The sequence below is a fragment of the Lissotriton vulgaris genome, chromosome 7 (genome assembly GCF_964263255.1).
Source record: "Lissotriton vulgaris chromosome 7, aLisVul1.2, whole genome shotgun sequence".
In the NCBI taxonomy this organism is placed as follows: Eukaryota; Metazoa; Chordata; class Amphibia; order Caudata; family Salamandridae; genus Lissotriton; species Lissotriton vulgaris.
The window spans coordinates 517683945-517709237 of NC_141695.1; the positions used below are offsets into that span (position 1 = coordinate 517683945).

At 42.9% G+C, this 25293-nt stretch overlaps 1 protein-coding gene across 4 annotated transcripts in view; it reads right to left on the reverse strand.

The window, feature by feature from the left end:
* WDR45B (WD repeat domain 45B) overlaps positions 1–25293 on the reverse strand; it is a 523690-nt gene that overhangs the window by 356047 nt on the left and 142350 nt on the right. For 2 of the 4 annotated variants that reach the window (XM_086930594.1, XM_086930596.1), the window contains exon 3: positions 10797–10862. The exons of the other annotated variants lie outside the window; for them this stretch is intronic. In XM_086930594.1, the coding sequence (XP_086786720.1) occupies positions 10797–10862 (66 nt within the window). The remainder of the gene's footprint in view (positions 1–10796; positions 10863–25293) is intronic. 4 annotated transcript variants of the gene reach the window in all.

A 25293-nucleotide genomic window follows, 5' to 3' on the forward strand; every position in this document is an offset into this window, starting at 1 on the left:
AAGAGATAGTGGTCTGTAGGCATCACAGTTGATTGTCTGTTTACCAGGTTTTAGAAGCAAGATTATTTTGGCCTGGCGGATCGTTGGAGGAAGAATGCCTCTTTCCGAAGCCTCCTCAAAGACCAGCTTAAGTATTGGAACCAGAAGATCTATGTAGACTTTGTAGAAGTCAATAGGGAGCCCGTACGGGCCAGGCGACCTGCCTGATCGCAGCACCATAATGGCTGCGCAGATTTTGTCTTCCTCGATATGTGCTGATAGAAATTCTCGCCTTGAGTCATTAATCCACCCCAGTGCTGTATCCTCGAAATAGGAGGACAGTCAAGTGCTTGGTTCTTACAGGTACGGTAGAGCGCCGAATAGTGATTGGAGAATAGGTCTAGTATCTCTTTGATGTCTATAGGTCTTGTGCCCTTGTCATCAATTAGCTTCAGCACTTGGTTAGCAAATCTAGGGACTCTGGTCGCTTCCGCTAATGCCTTCCCGGGTCTTTCCTTCTCCCCAAACGCCCCTGCCACATAGTACTTTGAGCAGAATTTAGCTTCTCGCTCAGCCTCTTCACTGTATTCTGTGAGTAGCTCCTTCAGTCTCACAGTGTGGCGGGGGACGTTGTCTTGTGCGATAGTCTGTTCTGTCCGTTTTATGTCTTTTTCTAGCCTATTGAGGGTGCCTTTAATAGATTTCAGTATACCCCCGCTTTTTGCTATGCACATCCCCCTTATTGTAACCTTGAAACTTTCCCATACTGTTGCCATCTCCTCCACACTTTTAACTTTACGTGGGAAATATTCCTCAATCTCTTAGCTAATTTCTTCGCAGAATGCTGTATCTAATAGTGTCATGGGTTGCAACTGCAACCTTTATGAGAGGTATGGGGTTGGATTACCTGGTGGGGTTAGCTCTAGCAGGAATGGGGAATGATCAGATAAGGTCATAGCTAGGTGGGACACCCTCTTTAGCCATGTGCCGAGCCCAGATGACAAGCCAAAAATCAAGACTCGCATGTACACTAGATACAAACATGCCCTCTCGTTTTCCCGGGTTATTAAATCTCCAAGCATCAATGAGTTGATGCTCCGCCATTATATCTGAGAGCAGCTTGGGCGAGTGAGGATGTGAGTGCAGATGTTTGGGATGCCGGCCTAGTGTTGGTTCAATTGTCAGGTTGAAATCTCCTCCCCACATTATAAAGCTAGAACCCATTTCAAAAATTCGTGCCCATAAGCTACCTATGAATTCGCGATCATCAATGTTGGGTGCATAGCAACATACCAAATTGACTGTATGTTCATGTGAGACGCCCTCACATTATGCTATATCTGCCATCTATATCTTGGTGTTGCCCTATTGGGCGGTATTCCACCCCTTTCTTGATCAGTATAGCCGTGCCACGAGCATAGGTGGAGTAGGAAGAAAAATAACTGTGTGCTGCCCATCTTCCGCCAATCATGGTAATTCTGCTCATGGCTGGTAATCTTGCTTATGGTGGCTTATGGTGGCCACTAATATAATCTTTTCTGGTGTGTATAGCACTAATAATATTATTAGCTCGCAATGATTTTTACTGAACACAAGTAGCTCTTACTGCTAAAAAGGTTATAAACCCCTGGTCTACAGCTTGTGGCATGATAGAGAAGCCTGCAAGAGCGGATATTCATGTACAGAATAGTTCACGGTGCAGTTTACAATTACACATAGGTTTATCTTGCACTTTTAAGCATGCATATGCATTTTTAATACATTAGTAGGTCGCGCTTTTAAAATACGCGTGCCAAGCTTTTCATTGGCTATGCATAACGTTCATTTGCATTTTCTCGCTCCCCACTCTATTTTTATTTACTGCTTCGACAGCCATTTCAGTCCTGTAAAGTAACAATAAACAAATAACGTATACATGTACGAGAAATACAGACGCAAGCAGACCGGCAGAACTCTGCAGTTGCTGTGCACTTGAAAATGTTCAATTTTAGATAAAATATGAAGGGAGGGGAACACATACCGCGCAGGGGGTAGGGTGGGCGGGGTGTGAAGATACAAATGATCAACATGTCTGCAAGAAAGGTAAGGGAAGGCACTACTCCAACGCTAGGCAGATACCAATACTTGACAACTCTGTTAGTCAATGCCTAAATGCAGCTGAACCAGAGTAGACCATGCCTGAAACCGGCCGTCCAAAAACCAATTTCGGTAGTTGCATGTGTAATTTGTGGGATTTCAACTGCTCTCGCCAGGCAGCTGTACCTCTCCGTAAAAAAAAACCTAAAAATCAAGTTTCGTCGTCTGTCGAAAAGACAGAAATAATGCATGAATCGGATATTATTGAGAAACGTGACCAACATCTTATATGAGAAGAATTGTGCCCTTCATTCATTTTTATCTGCACTAGAATTATTAACATTTCATTAGCTCCAAATAAATAATTGAAACAAACAAAAAAAACAATAAAGGTCCGTTCTGCTCAACACCAGATAATCGGCCACATCCTAGAGATTAAAAAAAATAGGTATCTTACAGTAACAACATTAAAAATACTACACAGACGCAGAGGTCAACCTTAAACGTTTTATGTTAATAGTCTACAGAACTTGATTATTTGGATGTCATTTTTGCACAGGTTATCTTTTATGTTTTGCCTGCTTCAAAATAAAAGCTGATTTCTTTACTTTTGAAGGGAAAATTCAGATTGTTATCTCCACCACTGTTGCTGTAAGTACATTGCATAAAAACATGGGCATATTGGTTGGGAAAAAACTGTAAAATTCTAAATTGACAAAATACTACGAAGTTTCACAGAAGGCTAAGTCTTAGCAGGTTCTGGGTTATGTCTCATTAACAGAGCCCCAAGAAAGCTAAAGATCGCATTCGTTTCTTTGGGACTGCCATCATTATGCCCAAGATTAATAAAATGCTGTTGCAATTATGCTCTTGAAAAGCACCACTGAGTATTCTAGCCATTTACTGGAAGCAATTGAAGATTTAAAAAAAATCTAATCTACATAAGAGCGTGACCTTTAAATACCTGCAGTCTACAGATGTCTAGATCGAAGACTCCCACACCGCCACTATTATGAAAATCGAAATATTTACTTAAGGCATTACGTACATTTGACGTTATTTAACCCCTTCGGTGCTGATGACGAACCCCAGCCGTCATGCACTACGGTGCTCGTGTGCTCATGACGGCTGGGGTTCGTCACGGCCCGCCCCTGTTCGTGCTGTTTACAGCACACCAGGGGAATCGCGGCCGCATCGAAGGGGTTAATGCTGGGGAGCAACTGTTTTGAAAAATCAAATATATTTAACTAACTAATGATGATTAACGTTTACCAGATTGGCCAATCTAAAACAATCTTTATTATCTTAATCGTTTTTGCAAAGACTTGTGTTTTTGGGTGCCATCGGTCAAACATCGATACGGGAAGTGATCGGAGGTGCTCTTAGAGTAGAATTTATCACCCATGGTCTTGTTAATGCGGTCTCTGTGATATTTTTCCATTAGGGAAGGAAAAGTCTCAAAGCTCTGTAGAAGATGAAGTGAGATTTATGCCAGCTTCACAAATCAGCCCCGAATGGAGCAAGTGTTTCTTTTGTCTTTAGTTGATGATATATTTGAGGGCGAAGGAATACCCTGGTTTTGTCTTTCAACTCAAGCTTGATCATAGGTTATACTTTTTTTTTTGCGATGCACACAGATCCAAAACTTTTGACATGGCTTCTTTGCTAACCACTTTCAGTTTTGTTTGTATTTCAGGTACCTCTATAATGGAGTCACGTGCATGCCATGATTTCTTCCATGGGCAGCCCTCGATATAAGCCAAAGCTATGCAGTAATCTTCAGTCTTCTTCAATGTTGCTCTTCCTCATCCACATCCATTGTTGAGAATGGCACTGTAAAGTCTTTCAATGCCTTCTTCTTTGATTAATTTTGACCATTTTGAACATCGAATGCCTCTTGGGGTTGTGAATGGAAACCTCAACTGCCGCTATTGTGCAATGAACCCAGTGCTATGGTTTTATGTAGAATATTGGGGTCAGATTGCAATGACTGAGGGGAAAGTCCAGAAGTCACGTCTTTGGAGGACCTCCTGCCTGCTTCCCTGGCGGTCGGACCACCCAATCAGGAAGGGAGCAGGAACACAACCTCCGGTCTGGCGTCGCCACATTTTCAGTTCTAGCGGCAGTAGAGGCGGCCCATGGAGGGGGCCCGTGCAGCTCACTGCCAGCCCAGTCAGGACCTGCCTTTCCACCAACCTATTCCTGGTGGGGACACCGCCATGCGAGAGTCGGCACAATGGCAGGTAATAAGCCGAATTAATGGCTCGAGGGCTAATGTGCCCATGTGCAATGTAGCTGGTGCTCATTGAATGTCTTCAAATCAGGTGCGTGCAATGTTTTGCTTGCACAACAGAATGCAAGGAAACAGTGTGCCAGACTGGTTTTTGGCTCATTTCCAGATCCGTATCGTGCTGCCGCTTAGACTCCGCCACCCAAACACTGCCAGCCCCGCAGCACACTCCTAATACTGCGGACAGGATGACACCGGATTGGCGGTGTTTTTTGGACCTCGGCCACAGCGGGCTAGCATTAACGTAAACAGGTCCATAGTCTTTCAGCACAGAGATGTCTGACTAACTCAACCCTTGGTGCCATCACAACAAACTAAACAAATATTTCATACTGAGGAGGTCTTTAAATGGAAAGCATTTTCCAGCACCAGCAGAAACTACATAAGGTATGTTCCATATTCTTGAAATAAAATCCCATCAAAGTAATTCTTATACAACCATATACTGTTCACAAATTATGTGTCGAGAACAGTCTTTTCTTGTGCTTGGTTATGGCCAGTGTTGTGTTTTATTCTATGCTCTTGATGGAAGCATTTTGACCTCTGCTTAGTTCAGGATGGTAGAGTATATGTCATTCTAGTCATGCCTTGTAACTGAAGAAAGATTTTAAGAACGAAAAAGCGTAACAGCAATTTCCTAGACTCAACACTAATGGTAGAAGCATGCACAGAGTTCTACAGTAGAAAATATACTGCGAACCCTGATGTCAATGCCACCCTCTTTCAGTTCAATATAGACGTCCACAACAACCACTCCCAAAGCAAAGCCCAATAAATGAAAGTCCTAAGAGGAAAGAAAAGGAAGTCCCAAGGATAAAGGGTGGAAGAGAAAAACAGGTGTAGTGCAGCAGCAATGTGTCCAGTGGCAGTGTGGTAGGCCAGTGTCCCAGAAAAGCGAAGGTCAGAGATTGCACCATACCCATTAATACTATCCTCATCTACAGTGCCAAGTGCTTGGATTCCACCTCTTGCCTCAACACGTGTAGGCAATATGAAAGTAGTAAAAACAGGAGGATACTGAATTTAGGGCACTACCTTTTGTATAAAAAAGAGAATCACTAGGTTTTTTATTCACTTTCAGATAAGAACAAGCATTGGCAAAGCCAATGGGTCGCATACTCGGGCAAATTGGCTTTATCAATGTTTCAAGCCATGCTGCACAGCATCTCCAATGCTGTGCAGCATGGCTCTAAAACCAACAAACAAACAAAAAGCCTACAATGCGACCGCCCGCCATTTTGTAGGTGCACACATGACGCCTACAAAATAATGCAAGTGCTCTTTTCCGCATTTTGTTGCTGATCTGATTTGGATTGGTAAATTTAAAAAAGGGTTGGCCGAGTGTGAAGAAGCAACACGGAGGAGAGGGAAAACTATGCAGAAGGCAGGGGTCACAAGCAAGACAAAGGGCAGGGAACATGAGGGACCCAGCAACATGGAGAGCATGAGGGCAAGCAACACAAGAGGGGAAACAACATGGCGGGCACAGGTGACAGGAAACAACGAGGAGTAAGTGGGGGAAAGAAGATGGAGGGCGCAGTGGGATGGGGAGCAAACAGATGACTGTGTGCCACGTGGAATGGGGTGGTGGGGGAGATAAGCACAAGAAAGTGAGAGAGAAGCCCCTGGGCAGGAAAACAGCAACACAAGATTGGTAGAATGGAAAAATACACACAGGTGTCTGCTGGAAAATACATGCATTCTAGTCGAGTGCTTAACAAAAACAAAACAAACAAGCATTTGCAATGCAATAGGTCTCGCATTAGGAAAGTTTGAGCTATTGGTATTGTAAATTACAATTTTTTTATTTATGTGTTGGTTTTGAAAATAGCGAAATTAATAGCTTTGTCATTTACAATGCAAATAGTTTTAACTTTCGCAAATGTGACACCTATAGCATCTGTAATGCAATATGTGTTGTATTTACGTGACTTAGATGTATTGATATTACAAATAACAATGGCTTTTCATTTATTCAATAATTAATACTTAAGTAAAAGTTATTGTAATGTATAATGGCAATAGCTTAAACTTTTGTAAATAACTTTTGTGAAGATTATGTTCAGTGTATTATATTGTGACGAAAATCCAAGAACAGAAGTGAAATATTAACATCTTTTAGTGACATTTGTAATAAATCTTGAAACATTGAGAGAAAATATTTGAACCAGTTGTTGTTGAATGGTTGCACAGATTGATGCTGTGGTGGAGCTGAGTGATGTGGTGGACCGGAGTGATGTTGTGGTGGCGACGAGTGATGCTGTGGCGTTCAGTGATGAAAATAATTGAGGGTGGTTGATGCTTACAGCATGCGACATATCAGATCATAATTCTTTCAGCTTTGACACATTTTCATTTTAATCTTTTCCAAAACTTTATACAACTGCTTCAAGACTCAAGAGAGAAACAGTTCCATAGGCTAATGCCTTAGGAAATGTCTCCCAATAAAGCTTTATTTTTAACAGGAGATAGGAATAGAAAACCCTAAATAGCTAGCAAAGACACCAGGATCTTGAAGAGACCCGTGGGCGCAAACGGACAGCATTGAAAACTTCATAAATGTTCACACAATTGACAACGGTAAACAATGGATGTCACCTTCATGACTGCACTTTTCTAACTTTAAATCTTCGGAACTCATACGCACTGGTTTTATGCCTTTACCACTCCAGTGGCTCAGGAGTGCTCTTAGATGGCTGTTTTATCTAACCTACTCAGCACGACCCCAGCACAGACTACAACCCTGGGACCGTATCATACAAGTGCTCTGGGGACGAAACGGGTGTGTGTGTTCACTTTGTGTGCCCCTGGGGCACTTTGGTTAACAGGAGGGGTCGCAGGTGCCTGTGCAATGTCTTCTGTAATACTCATAGCACTAGCTAACATAAAGCACCAACGCTATCTTCAGAGAGTGTTCCCTCATTTGCATGGGGTGGGGGGCGACCAACAATTGACAGCTATCTAGCCTCACGTCCCTTGAGGAACGTGAAGGGGCCAGAACAAAAAAGCACAGACCACAGTGACATATGCAGATGGTGAGGAGAGACTAAAGCTATAATCCAGATGCCTTTATGTAAAGGCTTAAAAATAAATACTACTGGAATACCCCACATCAAAACCCGAGATGTGCATATTGTTCTTTTGAAATGTATTTATCTGATGCTTTTTATAGTGTGAAAAAGAGCTCAAAGGGTACAGAACACTTCACAGACGTCACAGAGTCCGTGCTGACCTGGGAAAAAGAGAATGAATAAATACGCACTTGTAGAGCGCATGGCTACCCAAGGGCATACCAGCGCTTCTACCAAGAAACGTGAAATAACCTAGAAGGGTCATAAGTATGGTCCTGATGTAGTAACATGTATGTTTGCACAAGTGTTTTAGTAATTAATCTACTACCCAAGCATATTGAAGCTGCCCCGCACCAAGACGTGAGGTTGCTTACTCCTGTCTTGGTGGGAAAATGAATACCCTCTTCATGCATAAGAGCTACAGGACCATGTCTGTGCCTATTGCATAGACACATAGGGAGGATTCCTGGTGCCCTGCTGTGTCAGAGCCCGTGTACCAGTTATGTGAACACAATACACACCCTTTTTGTTACATAATACAATAAATCCAAATCCATTTACCATACAGTTACCACTTGCACAAGAGCACCACATGTCGACCAGTACCACCGGAGAAGACGAGTCCATCTGAGTCGATTTATCAAGAAAGAAAAGGTTATAAAGCCACCGGCCCTGTGGTGTACAGATCCAACCATTATTTGTATTCATATTTTAGCTTTCCTCTACTCAGAAAATACAGTAGCAAGTGCCATCCCGTGGATATTCTGGAATTTAGGCACAAGCCTGTTCCTCCAGGACCAGGGCTCAACTGCCCTAGCTCATAACTGTAACCGGTTCAGTTTCTTTCTGGGCAGATAAGGGTTAAATGGGTATGGGCATATTTCCGACAATAAACAACATAACTGGGATTGAGCTGAAACATTTGAAACGTAATATGAAGGGCAAGGGCCACAATCAGTCTGTAATAAGATCCACACATAAGATTATGCAAAATTAACTCTGCTCTTCAAAAACAAACTACCAAATTGCAGCTTCAGGAAGAACATGAGCTCGCAACATCATTAAACAAGAGTGGGTAATTTGCTAGGCCCCGCTGCTCATGCTGCAAAATGTATTTACATATTCTAAAGCAAACACGCTGTATTTAATATTTACGAAGCAGCTAACATGATTAATACCACTAGATGGCGCCAGAAGCTAGATCAGCTCTGTTCCCGTTCCTTGATGGACTATTTTTTAAACAAAGAAAAGAAAACCTTTTCTGGGGCTCGGAAAGTTTTCCGACATGCCCCACTGTGCCCAGTATGGGGGACTCCATGTCCCTGGTGGTCTTTAATCCTACCCACGCTGTGTTTACTGCTCAGCCCCCAGCTCCATGCCACCGCTGCGGACTGTTTTCTCCTCTGCGTTTTATAAAGCAGTAGGAGTTTTATTGCCCTCGGAGGTGGGCTTGCGCTAGATGGATACCATTAACAGCTGACGTGGGGGCGGGGCCTTGGCGAAGTCCACCGAGCACTTCAATACACCACTCAAGTTCACGGGAACAACTGTTTGTTAAAATGCACCATCGAGGTAACTTATTCTTGTATCTGTACAGTGTGCCAAAAGAGGGCAGTGCACTGGGATGGCAGACACTGAGAAACATTTCCCTACATCAACACTACCACGCGTATTTTTCAAAGAGAGCGGACATCACTTTTTAAAACAAGCATGTCGAGGGGCGGAAAGCCCGCGCCCACGGAGTGTGTGGCCGAGAGGAGAAGGGGTGACGCGGGGCTCCCATGCCTGAGGGAGAGCACTGCAGTGGTGGCAGTAGTTCGGAGAAGCCCTGGGTTAGAAGTGGCGTGAAGGAAGCCTTGCGTGTGCCAGGTGATACGGAGGAGATGACACCAGCGCCACCACAAAAGAGCCCGGTGAGTTCGGGGGGATGGTGTGTGTGTGTGTGTGTGTGCGTGTGTGCACTCTCTCTCTCTCTATTGCAGGAGGCTGACTTGCAAGTGGGACAGGAGATGCGTACACCAGCTGAAATCACTGAAAAGCTCTGCGCGTGCCCATCTCCTGTCCCACTTCCAAGACAAGTAACTAACAATAGAGCTCGCTGGTGACAGCGCTTCGCGCTGTGATGCCAGACTCGACCTAAAAAACAAAAAAGGGAGCGTCGAAAATAGAGCAGTTGAAGGACACAAGTAATGCGTCCATGCTCCAGAGGAGTGAAAACACATGAAGCGGAAGTAAAGCCTGCATATGCTAGCGAATGTGACACTTGCAAATTAAATTGACAATGAAGCCAAATAATGGTAAGCAACAAGCATGCTTTAATTTAAGCCCACTGTAAGATAACAAGCCCTAAAAAGCAGTCACAGACATTGGAAAAAGGAGTTATGAGTCAGGTATTAAATGCTTTAGTTTCTGGTCAACCTGGATAATGAACTTCAGAATATAATTCAAACGATCTACCTATGTTATGTTAACAAGTGAGCAAAACTGGTTCCGTTTTTTAAAACCTCAGACAGTATTTCACCAACAAAAGCAACCCATTATGTTTTTGTGTTCACTTGCGGCAACTGACGAGTTATCAAGAAAATAAATGATATTGTGGGGCTTTAAAATGTACAATAACAGTCTTCCACCTTAGAAATAGGAAATCAAATGCACTATGAACCTGTAGTGTGCTGAATTAGCAAATTTTTTAACAATTTCTACTTGAAGCAATCCAGTGTGCACACACTATATTCGATGGTAGTGCAACCTTGTCCTGTGACAAAGGAACCTCGTCATTGTCATGATTAATTATGGTCAACAGGACATAGTCTATTGCTAATAATTCATTTAAACACCTCTACTGCATTAATGTTACTTCCTGCGTGTTATGCCTGAAAGAGAATATGTTAACTAAAGGCCTAATTGCGGACTTTGGAACGAAAGGTTCGGAGTTATAATTCCAATTTAGGAAACTGACCAAACAAATTATATGATTACGATAAAATTTTAAATAAGAGTAATAAATTATGTAATGTAAATACATGTAAAGTAAAAAAACAACTGTAGATTGTGCTGTATGTGTCCATGCCATCATCCTAAATTCGTGCATAGTAATGCTGTCCAAACTTTTTTTTCGCTGGGTAGCACTTCGAAGCTAGTTGGAAGTAGATCTATGGTATATCACACCCAAGAAACATAACATATACATAAAAGATGAAAGCTCCGAATCACAATTTCGATAGGCTAACCCCACAAGTGCATCACATGAAGAAGTTTTAAAGTGGTAAAGAATAACCAGGACTCAAATGAATGCAGGGCTCTGGGCAATAATTGAAAAGCTATCGCTGTGAAGGAATGGCATGTGATTATGAACCTTAAAGGGAATTTCCGCCTTTTACCTGAAAACTCAGGTTCTGCAAGTTCATCTGTACCACATCGGGGTAACAGAGCATCCCCTTGTCTGCCTGCAAAGGGGAGACAGAGATAAAACTTAAGTGAGCTAGAACAGCACATCCTCCACCCCCCATTTCAGGTGCAAAAAAGACAGTCTAAGTAATGTGAAAAAATTACATTAGTGCACAAAAACGCTATAACAAAACATCCAAATAAGTGTTACTGAGCTCCTGGAAAGGTACAGAGAAACTTCAAAAACTTTAACGTTAAGGTAGGAAATGAAATTAAATGATATGCACTGCAATGCTCTTCTGCAGGGACTGAAAAGAAGCATTTTCCCCCCAGATTTATATAGCGCGAACTTGACCCGAAGGTATTGGAGCGCTTTACATGAGCACCAGTTACGTTACACAAGGACATATTAATTTCTTGGTAGGCAAGCCAAGATTAAATGATTTGCCAAGAATCACAGGAAGCTGAGCCGACGCCGAGGCTGGAACCTGGTTCCCCAGCTCCACAGTCGGCAGCTCTGGCCGTAAGGCCACAACCTCTGCCCAGCATTAGCAGTTCTACCGTTAATTTGGGCATCAGTAAAATTATGAAGTCACATTTGTTCATAGATACAACGTGCCATGGTATTGCTGTGTTTTAAAAACAAACATTATTATAGAGAAAGGAGAATGCATAGTAAGTATGGACTGGGAATAAAGTCAAACGTCTGAGTTGAAGCCTTGGGCTTAGTCCATTCCCGGTCAATAAAAATACGGGATTGGTCCCCGACCTCTTGAATCAAACTGCTATTGTAAATCAGATAAATAACATTTTACATGTATTTCAGGAAATCTTTTAAGATGTGTTTATTCATTCGATTTTTGAGAGTAATAACAAAGAAAGAGCACTCGATAAAGATGTGACAGACCATGTACGGAGTGGATGTGGCACTCCTACTTGAAAACCATACACTGCACGTATTACAGGACAATTGCACTTCTAAACACAGATCCTAAATTCTATTTTAAGATCCTGGCTAAAAGACTGATCAGCCAGGTTTCATTTGCAACATGCAAACCTCTCATAACATAAGGAGAACTCTTCATCTTGTGAAAAACATCTAGTTTGTCAATCCTGGCACTAGTTGGAGAAACAGATTTCAACAGGGTGAGCTGGTCCTAATAAAAGCACATAATGCCATAGACGTATGGTCAATAGAATCCTTTCAAACAAATCTGTAATGAGGATGGTTACTAGACAGGGGGGCCTAATGTCACCTTTGCTGTTTGCCATGATAACAGAACCTCTTACACTTGCAATATGGCACTTTTCAGAAAAACAACTAGTATTTGGTTGGATCTCACTTTTCACCAATACTTTCTTACTCTACCTTACTAACCCCGTCAAAACTATTCCCCCTCTGCTGACATTATCATTGATTATTAATAGTACAAATGGACAGAGCAACATGAGACAGCATTAAAGAGTGAACATTTTTCAATATCCGAGAGCATTCAGTGAAAGAACTCCAAGTCCATATAACAACAATCATCTCAGACATCTTTGGGGCCAACATATCCCCCTATAAAACAGGATCTTCACATAGCTAGCATGGCCTTTTTATCTCTTGGCTGCGAAGAATAGCCACCCATTATAAAAATCATTGGTAAAGCCAAACTGTCTTTCTATTGGGACCTACTGGCTAAATAGTAAAAAAAAAAAAGACGAAAAGCTTTTGGCGCTGCCGCATACATAATATGTAGGGGCACACACCATGCATGCACACATACAAAATTAAGTGGCAACTGCTACTGATCAGAGTTGAATTGGTTACTAAAAAGAACAAGCATTTGCAATGCAATAGGTCTCGCATTAGGAAAGTTTGAGCTATTGGTATTGTAAATGACAAATATTTTATTTATGTGTTGGTTTTGAAAATAGCGAAATTAATAGCTTTGTTATGTACAATGCCAATAGTTTTAACTTTCGCAAATGTGACACCTATAGCATTTGTCATGCAATATGTGTTTTATTTACGTGACTTGGATGCATTGATATTACAAATAATAATGGCTTTTAAGCAAAATAAACCAATATCTGTAATAATGACGTATATTTCACTGGAAGCACTTCCTCGGATAGGCATTTTAATAGTAAAAGGAAGGCATGATACAGTGGCCTATCTATAGGCTTTTACATGACAGAAAACCGAAACTGCTACATTAAGATTTATTTTCCTGGGGATCCTTTCCACAGCTCTGTTTTTTTCAGAGTAAAAACTCCTTTTTTCTGTTTTGACTGATGCCCATTTTGCAATGAAAAGAAATCCAGCAGGGATAAGGGTACTACTGTTTTTTGTAATCTGCCTTCTAAACTCGAACTCTTACAGAGAAATGAACAGTCTGGCAGCTACTGCCGTTCAAGACAATGGAAGTCATGGAAGGGCATGCCTCTGGGCCAGACTGACAAGTACAGAAAAACTATCCCTCTGGGTCCACCGTCCACTCGAAGAGCAGGGGGCTTTGTTAGATTCCTCCCTGTCCTCATTTGGAGGAGGATGAGAGGACCTGTCTGACCACTACGTGTTATATCTAACAAGCCTCAAAATCACTGCTGCTTCCAATCAATGTGGTTGAAGTTGAATCTCTCATCTTCGAGTACATCATAGGCTCTAGCTCTATTTCAGGAATCTTCACAATGTTTGATTCCTCTCCTTACCATACTAACAGAAGCTCCTCCTCTAGACCCTTAATCATATAGGCAGCGGCACAAAAGGCTCGGCTGTTGAAGAATATTCTAAAAATAAACTCGCTAGGAGAGATCACCACGAAAAAGAATTGCCAAGATAAGACGTCCCTAAAAGAGTGTGCTAAATAAGAAGACCCTGTTGATCAGTGATCGAATAAAAAACGTCCCACACAAGAGCCCTGGAGAAGAACACCCTGAAGGGCAATCTGAAAAATGACTTGATTCCCACAAAAACGCAAGGAGCAATACTATTCTGCCACTTCTACATGAAAGCACACACAACTGTACACAATCTATGTCAGACTAGGTTTCTAAAGCTGCTCAAACTCCATAGTTCACCAGTTTTAGATTGAATCAGTTAATTATATCATTGCGCTGCTTAATATCACAAATATGGCAGCTTAATAAAGAGAATATTCTGATTCCTTAAACCAAATACTGCCCATCCTTGAGTTTCTTCACACAAAATGGCAGTCCTAGGACAACAAGCAACACAACAAATATAAGAGCCTAGATCCAAATGCCTAATTTTTATTTTTAAGACCCAGTCTTCCGAATTCTGCTGTGATCTCCTCCATTAAGAAGTTCAAAGAAGTTCATTGGGCCATTTATCAGCTGCACTTCAAGAAACAAGAGTGCCGCCGCGCTGCCCGCGGCGACCCGGAAGCTCTTGGCCGGCCGGCCAATCCGCTCGCGGCCGACCGGAAGTCCCGCCTCCCGAGGGCCGCGAGCTGCCGGCGCATGGAGCGCCCTGCCGTCCGGTGTAGCCCGGGTCCCCAGGAGGGGGCCGGGGAGAAGGAGGAGGCGGGGCTCCTCTGGCCTGAGGGAGCCCCGATTTAGATGAGGAGACGCGCCGTGAGGAGCCCCGCCGGAAGAGCGCAGTTGGTGAGTGGGGCCCAGGGCTGATGTGAAATGCGTGCGTGCCTGTGTGTATGCCTGGGAGGGGAGGGGGGGAGGGGGGGGGGGGAGTGTGTGCGCACGTGTGTGCTTGTGTGCGCGAGGGAATGTGTGTGCGCATGCGTGACTGTGTGTGATTGAGAGAGAATGCGAGGTAGGGGATAGTGTGCCTGTATGGGTGCCGTATGCCTGCATGTGCATGCGCGCGCCTGTGTGTGTGCGTGCGTGCATGCAGAGGGGTGGGGGCTGCCTGTGTCTGTGTGTGAGCAAGGGCTTTGCACCGCGCATGCGCAGCTACCAGACACTCGCTCCCGAGGTGAAATCTGACCTCGTCAAAGCGCGCGTCTGGTAGCTGTCCACATTCCTAAATACGGGCCACAAAAGGTCTGAAGCAGACACTCTCAATGCTCACGCATTGAGAGTAGGTCTGCTCGACCTAAAGACACTCTCAATGCTCACGCATTGAGAGTAGGTCTGCTCGACCTAAAAAAGAAAACAGTTTTTTGTTTTTAAAGTGAGCACGGGGGAAGGGGAGAAAGGAAACAATGGGGGGGTTCGAAACAACATGGGAGAGAGTGGGGGACCGACAAAAGCAAAATGAGGGAATGTGGGGGGTAACAAACATAGAAGCAACAAAAGGTGTGAAGAACGGGGAAGTAACAAAAGGCGCGGGTGGAGAGAGGCAGTGAGAAGAAGTACATTGGCAATTGAGAGCAACGCTGGGAAAGAAGTACACAAGGAAGACAGCTTGAATACAGACGTACTCTCTCATGGAGTACTTAACAAATAGGAACAAGTAACACACCTACAGTAAATTTCTTTTCTAGTGGATGCTCCATCTAACCGCAGATTTCTCACTTTGTGATTACCCCAGGCACTTGACTGGATCTGCAGAATTTCTTTTACCAATTCCTCCGTGCTTCTCAGTGTTAGATATGTCCCACCGTAGATGTGACTTTGGGGATCCTACATAGCCACCTCAGCTCGCTAACATCAGATTCATTCTGATATCTGTCCCCACTCTCGGACACCGAGTCTTAGTAATTAGATTTTGCCAGTGTGCAGATCTAGAAGATGGAATTTTATTAACATGGACTAAGAGCCCATTCCATAGCACTGGGGGGAGAGGGCCAGTGAAGAATTGTAGAGTATCCACCAAAAAGAGTGTTACTGAAGGTAAGCAAATAGGTCTTTTCAAGGCTAATTCTAACCACAGGTTAATCACCTTGTGAACAGATACCAAACCAGTAGCTCCCCAGTTGGTGAGGGTAGGTCCCCATGTCATGGGTTTGTGGAATGGCTCGGAACAGGAAATCCTACAGGACAAACCAGGCAGTTGTGACACACATGTAGCAGCCTGGAAAATGCTCAAAGCTTGCACAACTCACACCTGAGCAGTGTAATCAACTCTCAGGTAGAATAAATTAATAGGCATTCTGGAGGCTGTTTCTTGGCAAATATGTAGTAGATTTTGATGCACAGGACAATCTATACAATGAGGATGTATGACGTTACCACGCATACTATTACCACGCATACCATTACAACGCGGTATTTACAACGCATACCGTTACAACGCATAGCGCTATGAGGTGCTGGATAGTGGTAAGTATAATTTAATATTCCAACTCCAGTCCCCGTGGACACTAGGGAAGGTGTTGGATATAAAATTAAACTTATTCCCTATCCTAGAGCGCCCCCCAGCGCAATGCGTTGTAATGGTATGCGTGGTAATGCCTGCGTTGTAAGTGTAGTGCATGGTAAAAAATGCGTGGTAAACGTTGTATACCATACAATGATGGTTCGCTTCTGTGCAGCTTTTCCCTTCTTCGCCCCAGAGAACCCCACAAAGAGCTAATGGTCCATGGCATGATCAATGTAAAAGCTAAGAGTCTTTTTGGGGCTATGCGATGAAGACTCTCTACCTCTTTATAAGCCTTGAGCCAACCATGTTATCGGTATAATTTGGGGGGATGGGTTCTAATATGATTTATTAGCAAGGTATGGAAGCCTAGAGATGGCAAATGGCAAATATGTGATAGCAAGTCATAACCCATTGCCTTTTGTGTGTTACCACTCCACTCCCAAGATACCTTGATGTAAATGGAAATGTTTTCATAATTTGTATTATTGTAAATTATTAAAAATTACAATTACAGTAAATGTGATTATATAAATTCATAATAAATATGATATTAATTATGATTATATTAAGTACAGCAAGTAAAATTTATAAATGTTTTAATTCATTTCTTTTTTCAGAGCTGCTAGTCAATGACCGGGCAGCATCATGAAGAAGCCTGAGACAAGCACATCCTGTCCCTCTAATTTTCAGTATATAATTGATTTATGGTCAAATGTCCTACATGGAGTTACGCCGACAAGCCCGCTGGACTACTCATCATGACAAACTTCATTAGAGGCAGCTCAATTAAGAAATCACATTCCATTGTTAGACACTGTGAGAAATGTGGAAAGCCACAGGGTTCCCTAAGTATTTTAACACAGGAAGTGCAGGAGCCTGTTTACTATGACGAGAAATTTACAGACTATCAAGAAAAAAGCTGAAGCAAGTGCCAGTTATAATGCTGGAACGAGTGAGTGCACGAGTTCATGTCTTAACAGAAGAATATCATTAAAGTCAAAATGTGTAATTTAAATTTAAAGTATATATTATATGTTGTATATATAAATTTAAAGTATAATATGTAATTTAAAGTGAAAATGTGTAATTTGTGGAAAGATAAAATGCTACAAGGGAACATCAACGCGTGAGAAATTGATCAAGGCCACGGAGCTTAGAGTTGACAAAAGACTTTGAGAGTGTGCAACCATTAATTGTGATTCAAAGATCTTAGCAGTTTGTAGTTGGAACAGATTGGCTGCAGAAACCCATTATCATGCATCTTGTTATAGGAACTATGTAAGTGTTTTAAAGCAAAGTAGGGAGATCATGCATCTAGAATTCAAACCGATGATCAGTACAAAAATATGAGAGAGGAAGCATATGATGAACTATTTCAATACAATGGCCTGTGATTATTCCTAACAAAGAGGTAATACACGTAACAACTCTCACTGAAAGGCTTGAAACACTTATGAAACGCAGAGGAATTCAGAGAACTGACAAATCAACTAAGAAGCATATTAAAAGAAAATTGGACCTCAAGTTTGTAGGCAGCCTCCACACATTCCCAGACAACCAAGGAAAATGGTTGGCCCAACCAGATGGTGTCATGCTACAGGACGTTGGAAGCGAAAACCAGAGCTTGGAAAGAGATATATCAGTTTTAAAAATTAAAGCAACAAGCATTAAAAAGATCAATGATCAAACATCATCGCACACAAGAACAATGAAAAAAACAAACTTGACATCAACACCATGGCCGTATCACCCATCAGAAATTGATAAAGATTAATTTACAGTGCTTGATTACCTTAACCCCTTCGATGCTTGTGACGGAACCATTCCGTCATCAGTCACGGTTGGGCTGTGCTGATGATGGAATGGTTCCGTCATGGCCACACCCATTTACATAGGGGCCCAGCACAGCAAGATAATCTCTTTAGCAGCCAAGGTGTTAAACGGTTCCGATTAGGACTTCTGACTGGACCTCCAGAAAACACAAAGATGTCCAAAAGGGTTGCCTTACTTATGCTATCATGCAGTGAGAACATTATATATGCAGTTACAAACGGCCAGCAGAAACCCCTCAAGCAATTGTTACGCCATAAAAACGCTAACAGTCAATGTTGAAATCATACGTACTCTAAACGGACGATCATTGGATTTCATAGTTACAACTGGAAGAAAATTATACTGCCTTGTATCTTCAGAAACTTGCCAATAACTTAAATGAGCACATTGTTTTTCCAGCCGGCATTCAGCCTCATGTCTTCACTAAATTAGCATGGGATAACAGTGATAGGCAGGAGGAGGCTCTTACTGGTAAGGGGACAACTCACCAAGTTAATGGTACAGCTGTGAAGTCTAAGTTGTTTGGACCACATCCCTTTAAAGCGGGAAACATCCTTAACCACGATGTATGAACAACGACTTACCGGAACAACGAAGAGTGAACAACGAAGAGGGCTGAACCACAAAGGTAACATCCACGAATGACGGAACAACGAAGGATGGAACCACGACTTTTAGAATGAAAAAGTGTCATTAAATCTAATTTTACAACTCGACAAGAAATAAGAAGCATGCTTTTACAAGGTGATGGAGGGTAGATCGGGGGTGTGGGGGGTTTCCCCCCACAAATACGCAAGCTGGGAAAACGTATAAATGGGTAGTTGGGGGATGTGGGGGGACTCCCCCCACAAATAAGATTAAAAAAATATCTATATATATTTTTTTAATCGTTAGAAATATAACATGATGATTAAATTCGTAACAGTTAAGTTTAAAATACAGCTAAGGTTGTTGAAGAAATTGGTTTACATTAAATTTACCGGTTTTTGTCAAGAGATGGCTGTGTAGCTTTTATTTTAACAATTGTATATGCTTATGAATCACGAACAGAATATGATCAGTGTGCTCGTTTTTGTAAACTGATATTAACTAGTACTTTAGAAAAAAAATGTCATAAAATTAAAAAGTGTCATTAAATCTAATTTTTTCGTCGTTTAGGAGTAGTGGTTTAAAATGTAGTGGTTAAGTAATGGTCCTGGTTTAGCCTTCGGTGTTCCAGAAGTCGTGGTTTAGGCAGTAGTTGTTAAGTCCTACAATCTTTTAAAGCACCTCTACCAAGCATTGAAAAACAAAGTAAAGAACACTGACTAACACAATACTAAAGAATTGTTCATGTATGTTTCTGGTGAACGCAGTGGGCCTAAGTCACTGATGACAAATAAAGAAGACATGCCGGAATGTGTTACCCAATTAAAACTTGCACAAAATAAGAACATATCGGAGTTGTTACAAGACAAAAAGGGAGCCACTCACAGATAGTACCAAGTTGAATAGGATTTAACATTAGTACTAGAAACCTGGTTAGTGTAGCACAGGATTCCAATGGCTACTTGCCCACCATTAATGCCCCAGCAACTGAGCTGACAACTGGTTCTGAAATCTTGAAACAATCAGAACTGATAAGAGAATCACCTCATTTGGCGAAATTTGTAGTGGTCCTGGATCAAGCTAAGTAAAAGTAACTAAGATCGTGCAGAAGCATAAAGCAACATACAACAGAATAATTCTTCGAATGGGCACCTTTTAAACCATTTGCAATGTCATGTCCATTCTTGGAAAATGCTTGCAAGACATTGGCCTTTGCGGTCTGTGCGCTGAAGCAGGCATGACAGCAGAAAGATCAAGTTCACCAGTACCAGAAGGTTATATGTACAATCATACAGTTCAAGTACACAAGTGCATGTATGAAGCTATATTGAGACTGGCTTGGCTGGAATTTAGCCCCTGGGTGGAGAAGAATTACGAAGAGAACATTCAGGTAGTCTACTCCGTCATTGAGGATGTTAATGACTTTGCAAAAGACCTATGCCAACAGAGATTAGACGACCTCTTGCTGAACGTTGCCCTTGCCAAAGTAAAACAGCTTTGGGAGGTATATCTGGAACATATTTGTCATTACAGTAGACAACATGCCGGATGTGAGAATTATCGAGCTGCAATAAGCAAGAGATTTCTTCTGAATGTTCTACCGACGCATAGTCCAATTGGGAGAGGGTGGATGTTGGAAAAACATGAGGGAGCAACTGGTATTGGACTGGATGGAGGGGTGCACAGCACCTCAGGCTGTATTAGATCTACTAGCTTGCAACTGCATTAAGAACTGCAAACTGCCAACATGTGTCTGCTGTCTAAATGACCTCAAGTCCATTGACATGTGCAGAGTTCCCGCCTGTGAAAATCAAACAGATGCAGAGAATGATACCATCTATTCAGAATAAGAAGATGAGGACAAATGTGATTGATAACATTTACTTTATGTTCACTCATGACATACATTGCCGATGTAAGATGTAACAACTATTATTATTTGAAATTGTAAGTGAAAATTATGCATATAATCTATACCAATATATGAACAATACAACAAAGTGCTATTGTTATAATATTAAGGACTATGTTGTTATTATTCCAATTAATAATCAATTATTCTTTCAATAATACTAAATTTAACCAATCTTGTGGAATTCGTTTATTTTTCAACATATTATGATGAATTTGTAAGCTATTTATCAAAAATATGAAAACCATTATTCTATTTCGAATATGATTGCTTATCCAACAATAACAGACAAAAGACAAAGAGTGATAACGTGCTATCACATATTTTCCATCTCTACGCATCCATACCTTGCAAAAAATCATGTTAAAAACATCCCCCTGAGTGGTACCAATGGCCTTAATTTGGGGTCTTGGCTCATGCCCTACTAGATGGATGAGGTGTGGCGAAGAAAACGAGCAGTATAATAAACTGCCCTAGTTGGAAAGGCTTGATAACTTATGGAAGGAATGACATTTCAGCCCTAAGCACCACCTTGTATGGGAAGAAGGTAGTATAGGACTAAGTGCTGGATAAACAATGCTAATAGTTCACTCACATTTCAAGCAGATATTATCTCTATAAGAAATGCTGCAATTAAACAATAGCTGTGCATTGGTTCAAAGGGAGTGCAAACAAGAAAAGTGAGAACCAGATTTAGAAACTGCTGCGGTATTCGAAATGGTGTTGGTGGGACCATATGGGTCAAGCAAGTCCTCAGATATCCATCCATCCCAAATCGCCTACTCAACCCAACAATGATGCATCCGTCACAACGGTGAACCTTGGGTGGGGTAGGGAGAGGGTTATGCCACATGTCCAATTGCAGTGCAACAGCCCCAAAGGCAGATTTTTTGCAGGCTCCTCCAACACCTGTGTGGAATCGGAAAGGTTACCTTGGTGATGAGCCCACAGAGACTCCAGATCCAACTGCAACACCAGCATGTACCACCTGGTGTGGTCTATTAGCAGTATGCAGGCGGCCAAGAAGCCTCAGTGGCGCTCTCACTGAGATCATGGTGAAAGGTTGAAACATAGGGATCATAGCCTAAATGTCCTGGTCTCATTGAGGTGGAGGAAAGGATCGGAGGAGCACCATGTTCAGGAGAACTCCAATGAAGGGGGGTGGCCCTCTGCAAAGGATTTGGGTGTGGATGATTCACAGTCTCACTCAGGGTACACTTCCCAGCTATTTGGAGCAGCTTAGTGAGGAAATGTTCATCTGCATGTAGAATGATTCAAGTCAGTGGGTGCACATCTTCTAAGTCTGACAGGAACGTCTGTTTACTTGGCAGTGCCTACCATTTCCTTGTCAAATGCTGCAGTGAATGTCTTCATAGCGCCATCTAGTGGACAATGAGTACAAATGTGGTCACAGCCATATGAGGAATCTTCTTTTTTTATTTCAAAATAGTTTTTATTGTTTTTTTACAACATATAACATATAACCATCAACGCTTTGTTGTTGCTGGGTGGCAGCCCAGACTGGCTGTGTTAATGGTAGTACAGTTTCGCCCTGTATAAGCTTGGCTGCTCCCCTATTCACTGTCTCCGTAAGAGGAGAGGAGTGTGACGACAGGGGAAAGGAAAGGAAAGGAATTAAGGTAGAGAGGAGAAGAGATAGCATACAGAGGTTAAGGCATCTTGCATGATCAGAACCTATACAGTTAATTGATTTGCAAACGTGTGTGGATTGTGGTAAAAATATGGCAACGATTTCAAAAGTGTCTAACATGCTGAGTGTCAAACCCCCCCCCCCCCCCTCACCATCTTTCTTATCAATTTTTTTTAACGATTTAATGGTATGTGGGCCCAACTTGGATTTGGAGAGAAAAAAATCTTTATTACTCCATTGCCTGGGAGCAGAGGGTCAAGAAATGTTACAATATCTTCCAGACTTAGGGGTTGATGAAGCCACATGGTTAAATGATTATGAATAATGTATAGAGAAACTAGACAATCATTTCTTCACCCAGAATTGGCAAAATTATGGAACGCTGCCAATTTGGTAAACATTCGCGAAAGGAAGAAGAATCTTTACAGGAGTCGGTGTTAAGAAAATTGGCAACCTCATTCAACTTTAGAGCAAGTTGTGATAAGCGCATCAAAGGCCAGTTTTTGATGAATTGCAACATAGAGAGAATCCATGAGGAGCTTTGGCTGAAAAATGACGCTCCTTTGTGCGAAGTGTTAATAGTAGTAGCTAAAAAGTTAGAAAAACACGATGAAGCGTGTGCAAAAAATAAAAAAAGATACTGTAAGTATTAAAAAAGATACTGCGAGTAAAGAAGAAGTACTTCAAGTGGGAGAAGAGAACATTGAGCTACATGTGGTTAAAGGTAGATCAGTGATGAAAGAAAAAAAAACGATGGCAGTGTTTCAGATGTGGGCGTGTTGGGCACAAGATGAACAGTAGAGATTGCCCGGCAATTAAAGCAGTGTAATAAATGTGGTAAAAGGGTAATTATATGACATGTTGTAGGAGTGGAAAGGCTATAAAGAAAATGGATAAGCAGAATGTAACAGAGGTATGTAATGAAATTGTTTTACAGATCTCTGATAGTGATTTGAGTAATCCAAAGGCCTGGGTGAAGACAGAAGGCATGGCTGTGACGGTCACATTTGACTCCTCCTCTAGATTAACAATAATTTCTGATGAGGTATACAATAAAATATCCAGAGGACAAGTGAAATTACACAAGATGGACATATCCCCAGAAGGGTTTCGAGGGCAACCAATAAAAATGAAAGGATATTTCCACGGTAGGGTTGAATGCAAAAACAGATATACAGTCTGTAAAGTTGGAGGTGACCAGCGGCGAAGCATGGGTTGCCAGCGCCCAGGAAAGGGCAAGTATCCTTCTACTTTTCTTTAAAAAATGTGCACAACCGGGCCGCTGTCTGGCACTCACGCACCTGTTCCACGACTACGATCCACTTACTTTTGAAAACTGCAAGAGGGACTATGGGGTAGGGGACCAGGAGCGCTACCACCACGCGCAACTCCTTCACTGGGCTCTGGGCCCACAGATTAGGGAGGGAGCCACCCGACCTCTTACCAGGTTGGAACTATTCCTTCTCAAGGCTAAATCCATGAAGGGGGCCATCTCGACGCTGTACAAACTCCTACTCTCCACAGAGGCCGCCCCACGGCCACGCTTCATGTCTTGGTGGGAGGGGTTGGCTCAGCGGGACATTGGGGAAGAGGAGTGGAAGGACCTGTGGGCTGATATCTTCCGCTTTAACCGCTCCACGAAGCTGAGGGAGGCACATTTAAAGGTAATGGCAGACTGGTACCTATACCCATCTAGACTGGCGAAGATCTTTCCACGAACATCAGATAGGTGCTGGAGCGGGTGTGGGCTTCTGGGAGATTTTCAGCACATATGGTGGGATTGCCCCTCCATTAGGCCGTTCTGGGAGGAGATCCTTGCTCAGATAAAATCCATTTTAGAGTACCCGGTTCCGACTACGCTGGCAGAAGCCCTTCTAGGCCTTAGGGACCCTCAGCTAGAACACCAAACCAGAGCTGATAAACAAATTCTGTGGCTGTGCTTGGGGGCTGCTAAACTAGCGATTGCAAATGCGTGGAAGCAGAAGGAGGCCCCGCCTGTGGCAATTGCTCAGCTTGGAGCGTATGTCCGACATATCTCGTGAGGACTTTAAGAACTTTGAGTATCGCTGGGGACCACTGGTCTCGTTCCTCTCCAAGGGCCTACCTTCCGCGGTGTGCCCCTCTACTCTCAGGGCCATGCATTTGTTCCAGATTTAAAGGCCTCATAGAGCTGACGCACTACTGTATGGCACTTTACCAATGGGGGGGGGGGGAGGGAGTTTGGGGGGTGGGGAGGGAGAGTTGGAGGGTATGGGTTTTCTTTCTTATTGTTTGACTTAGAGTAAAATGTCCACCTTCAGATATCCTGGTGCTCTAGGGACTTGCCACTAGTAGAACGCTCTTGCTGGTACTGATGAAGCTCAGGGGATGGGAGAGCACAGCGTGGCTAAGGACTTTAGCGTTGTGCCATTGCTCTTGGGATTTCTCCCTTCTAGACCAAACTGAGACTCAACCCTGGCCACACGAGCACTATGTGTTACAGACTTAAAAAGCACAGACCAGCGGTGTCTTGAGTCACTATGCAGTACTGTTCCCTTAACCTGGCCATGTGGTACGTGCGCTGTTCATTGTATTGTGGGCCCCTGCGTGGGCGTGGTGGCGGATTGTGCCCTGCTTTTATGACTATGGACAACAATAAAATCTGTTTGATAAAAAACAAAAAAATGTGCACAACTATTAAAATTTGCCTCTCGTAAGAATGCCTCTAAGAATTTTGACTCTGTGGTTTCGTTCGTGCTTGAGCAAGCAAGCAGGCAGCGGACGGCAGCAGGCAGGAGCAGCAGGCGGTGCGGCGGCGGCAGGAGCTTCCCGATTTGTCAGTTGGGCGCCGCATCTGTGGAGTCCTGATGGCAGCTTGAGCAGGTAAAGTACAGGACCGGCTCCCTGCTCCTTCGTGGCCTTGCATGCCCTTTGCCCACGTGAGGTGTGTTGCGGAGTGTTGCGGAGCCACGGAGAGCGTGCCTGGGCTTCAGGCTTTGTCTTGGCTTTCCCTGGCGTGTCTGTCAGGCTTGACCAGGTCCACATGGTAATCTTCAGTTGCCGCTCGCAGCCCCTCAGCAATTTTTTGGTGGCAGTTCTTCGCGTCAGCTTCCCGCGGCATCCAATCTACCCCTTTCGCAGCCCTGCCGAGCCCGCACAAAGCACACTTGAACAGGAGATTTGTGCGGCTCCGCCCACCGGACATTGTTCCCTACAAACCAGCAAATTAGGTAACAGGGGCAAGAAACTTGCTATCAT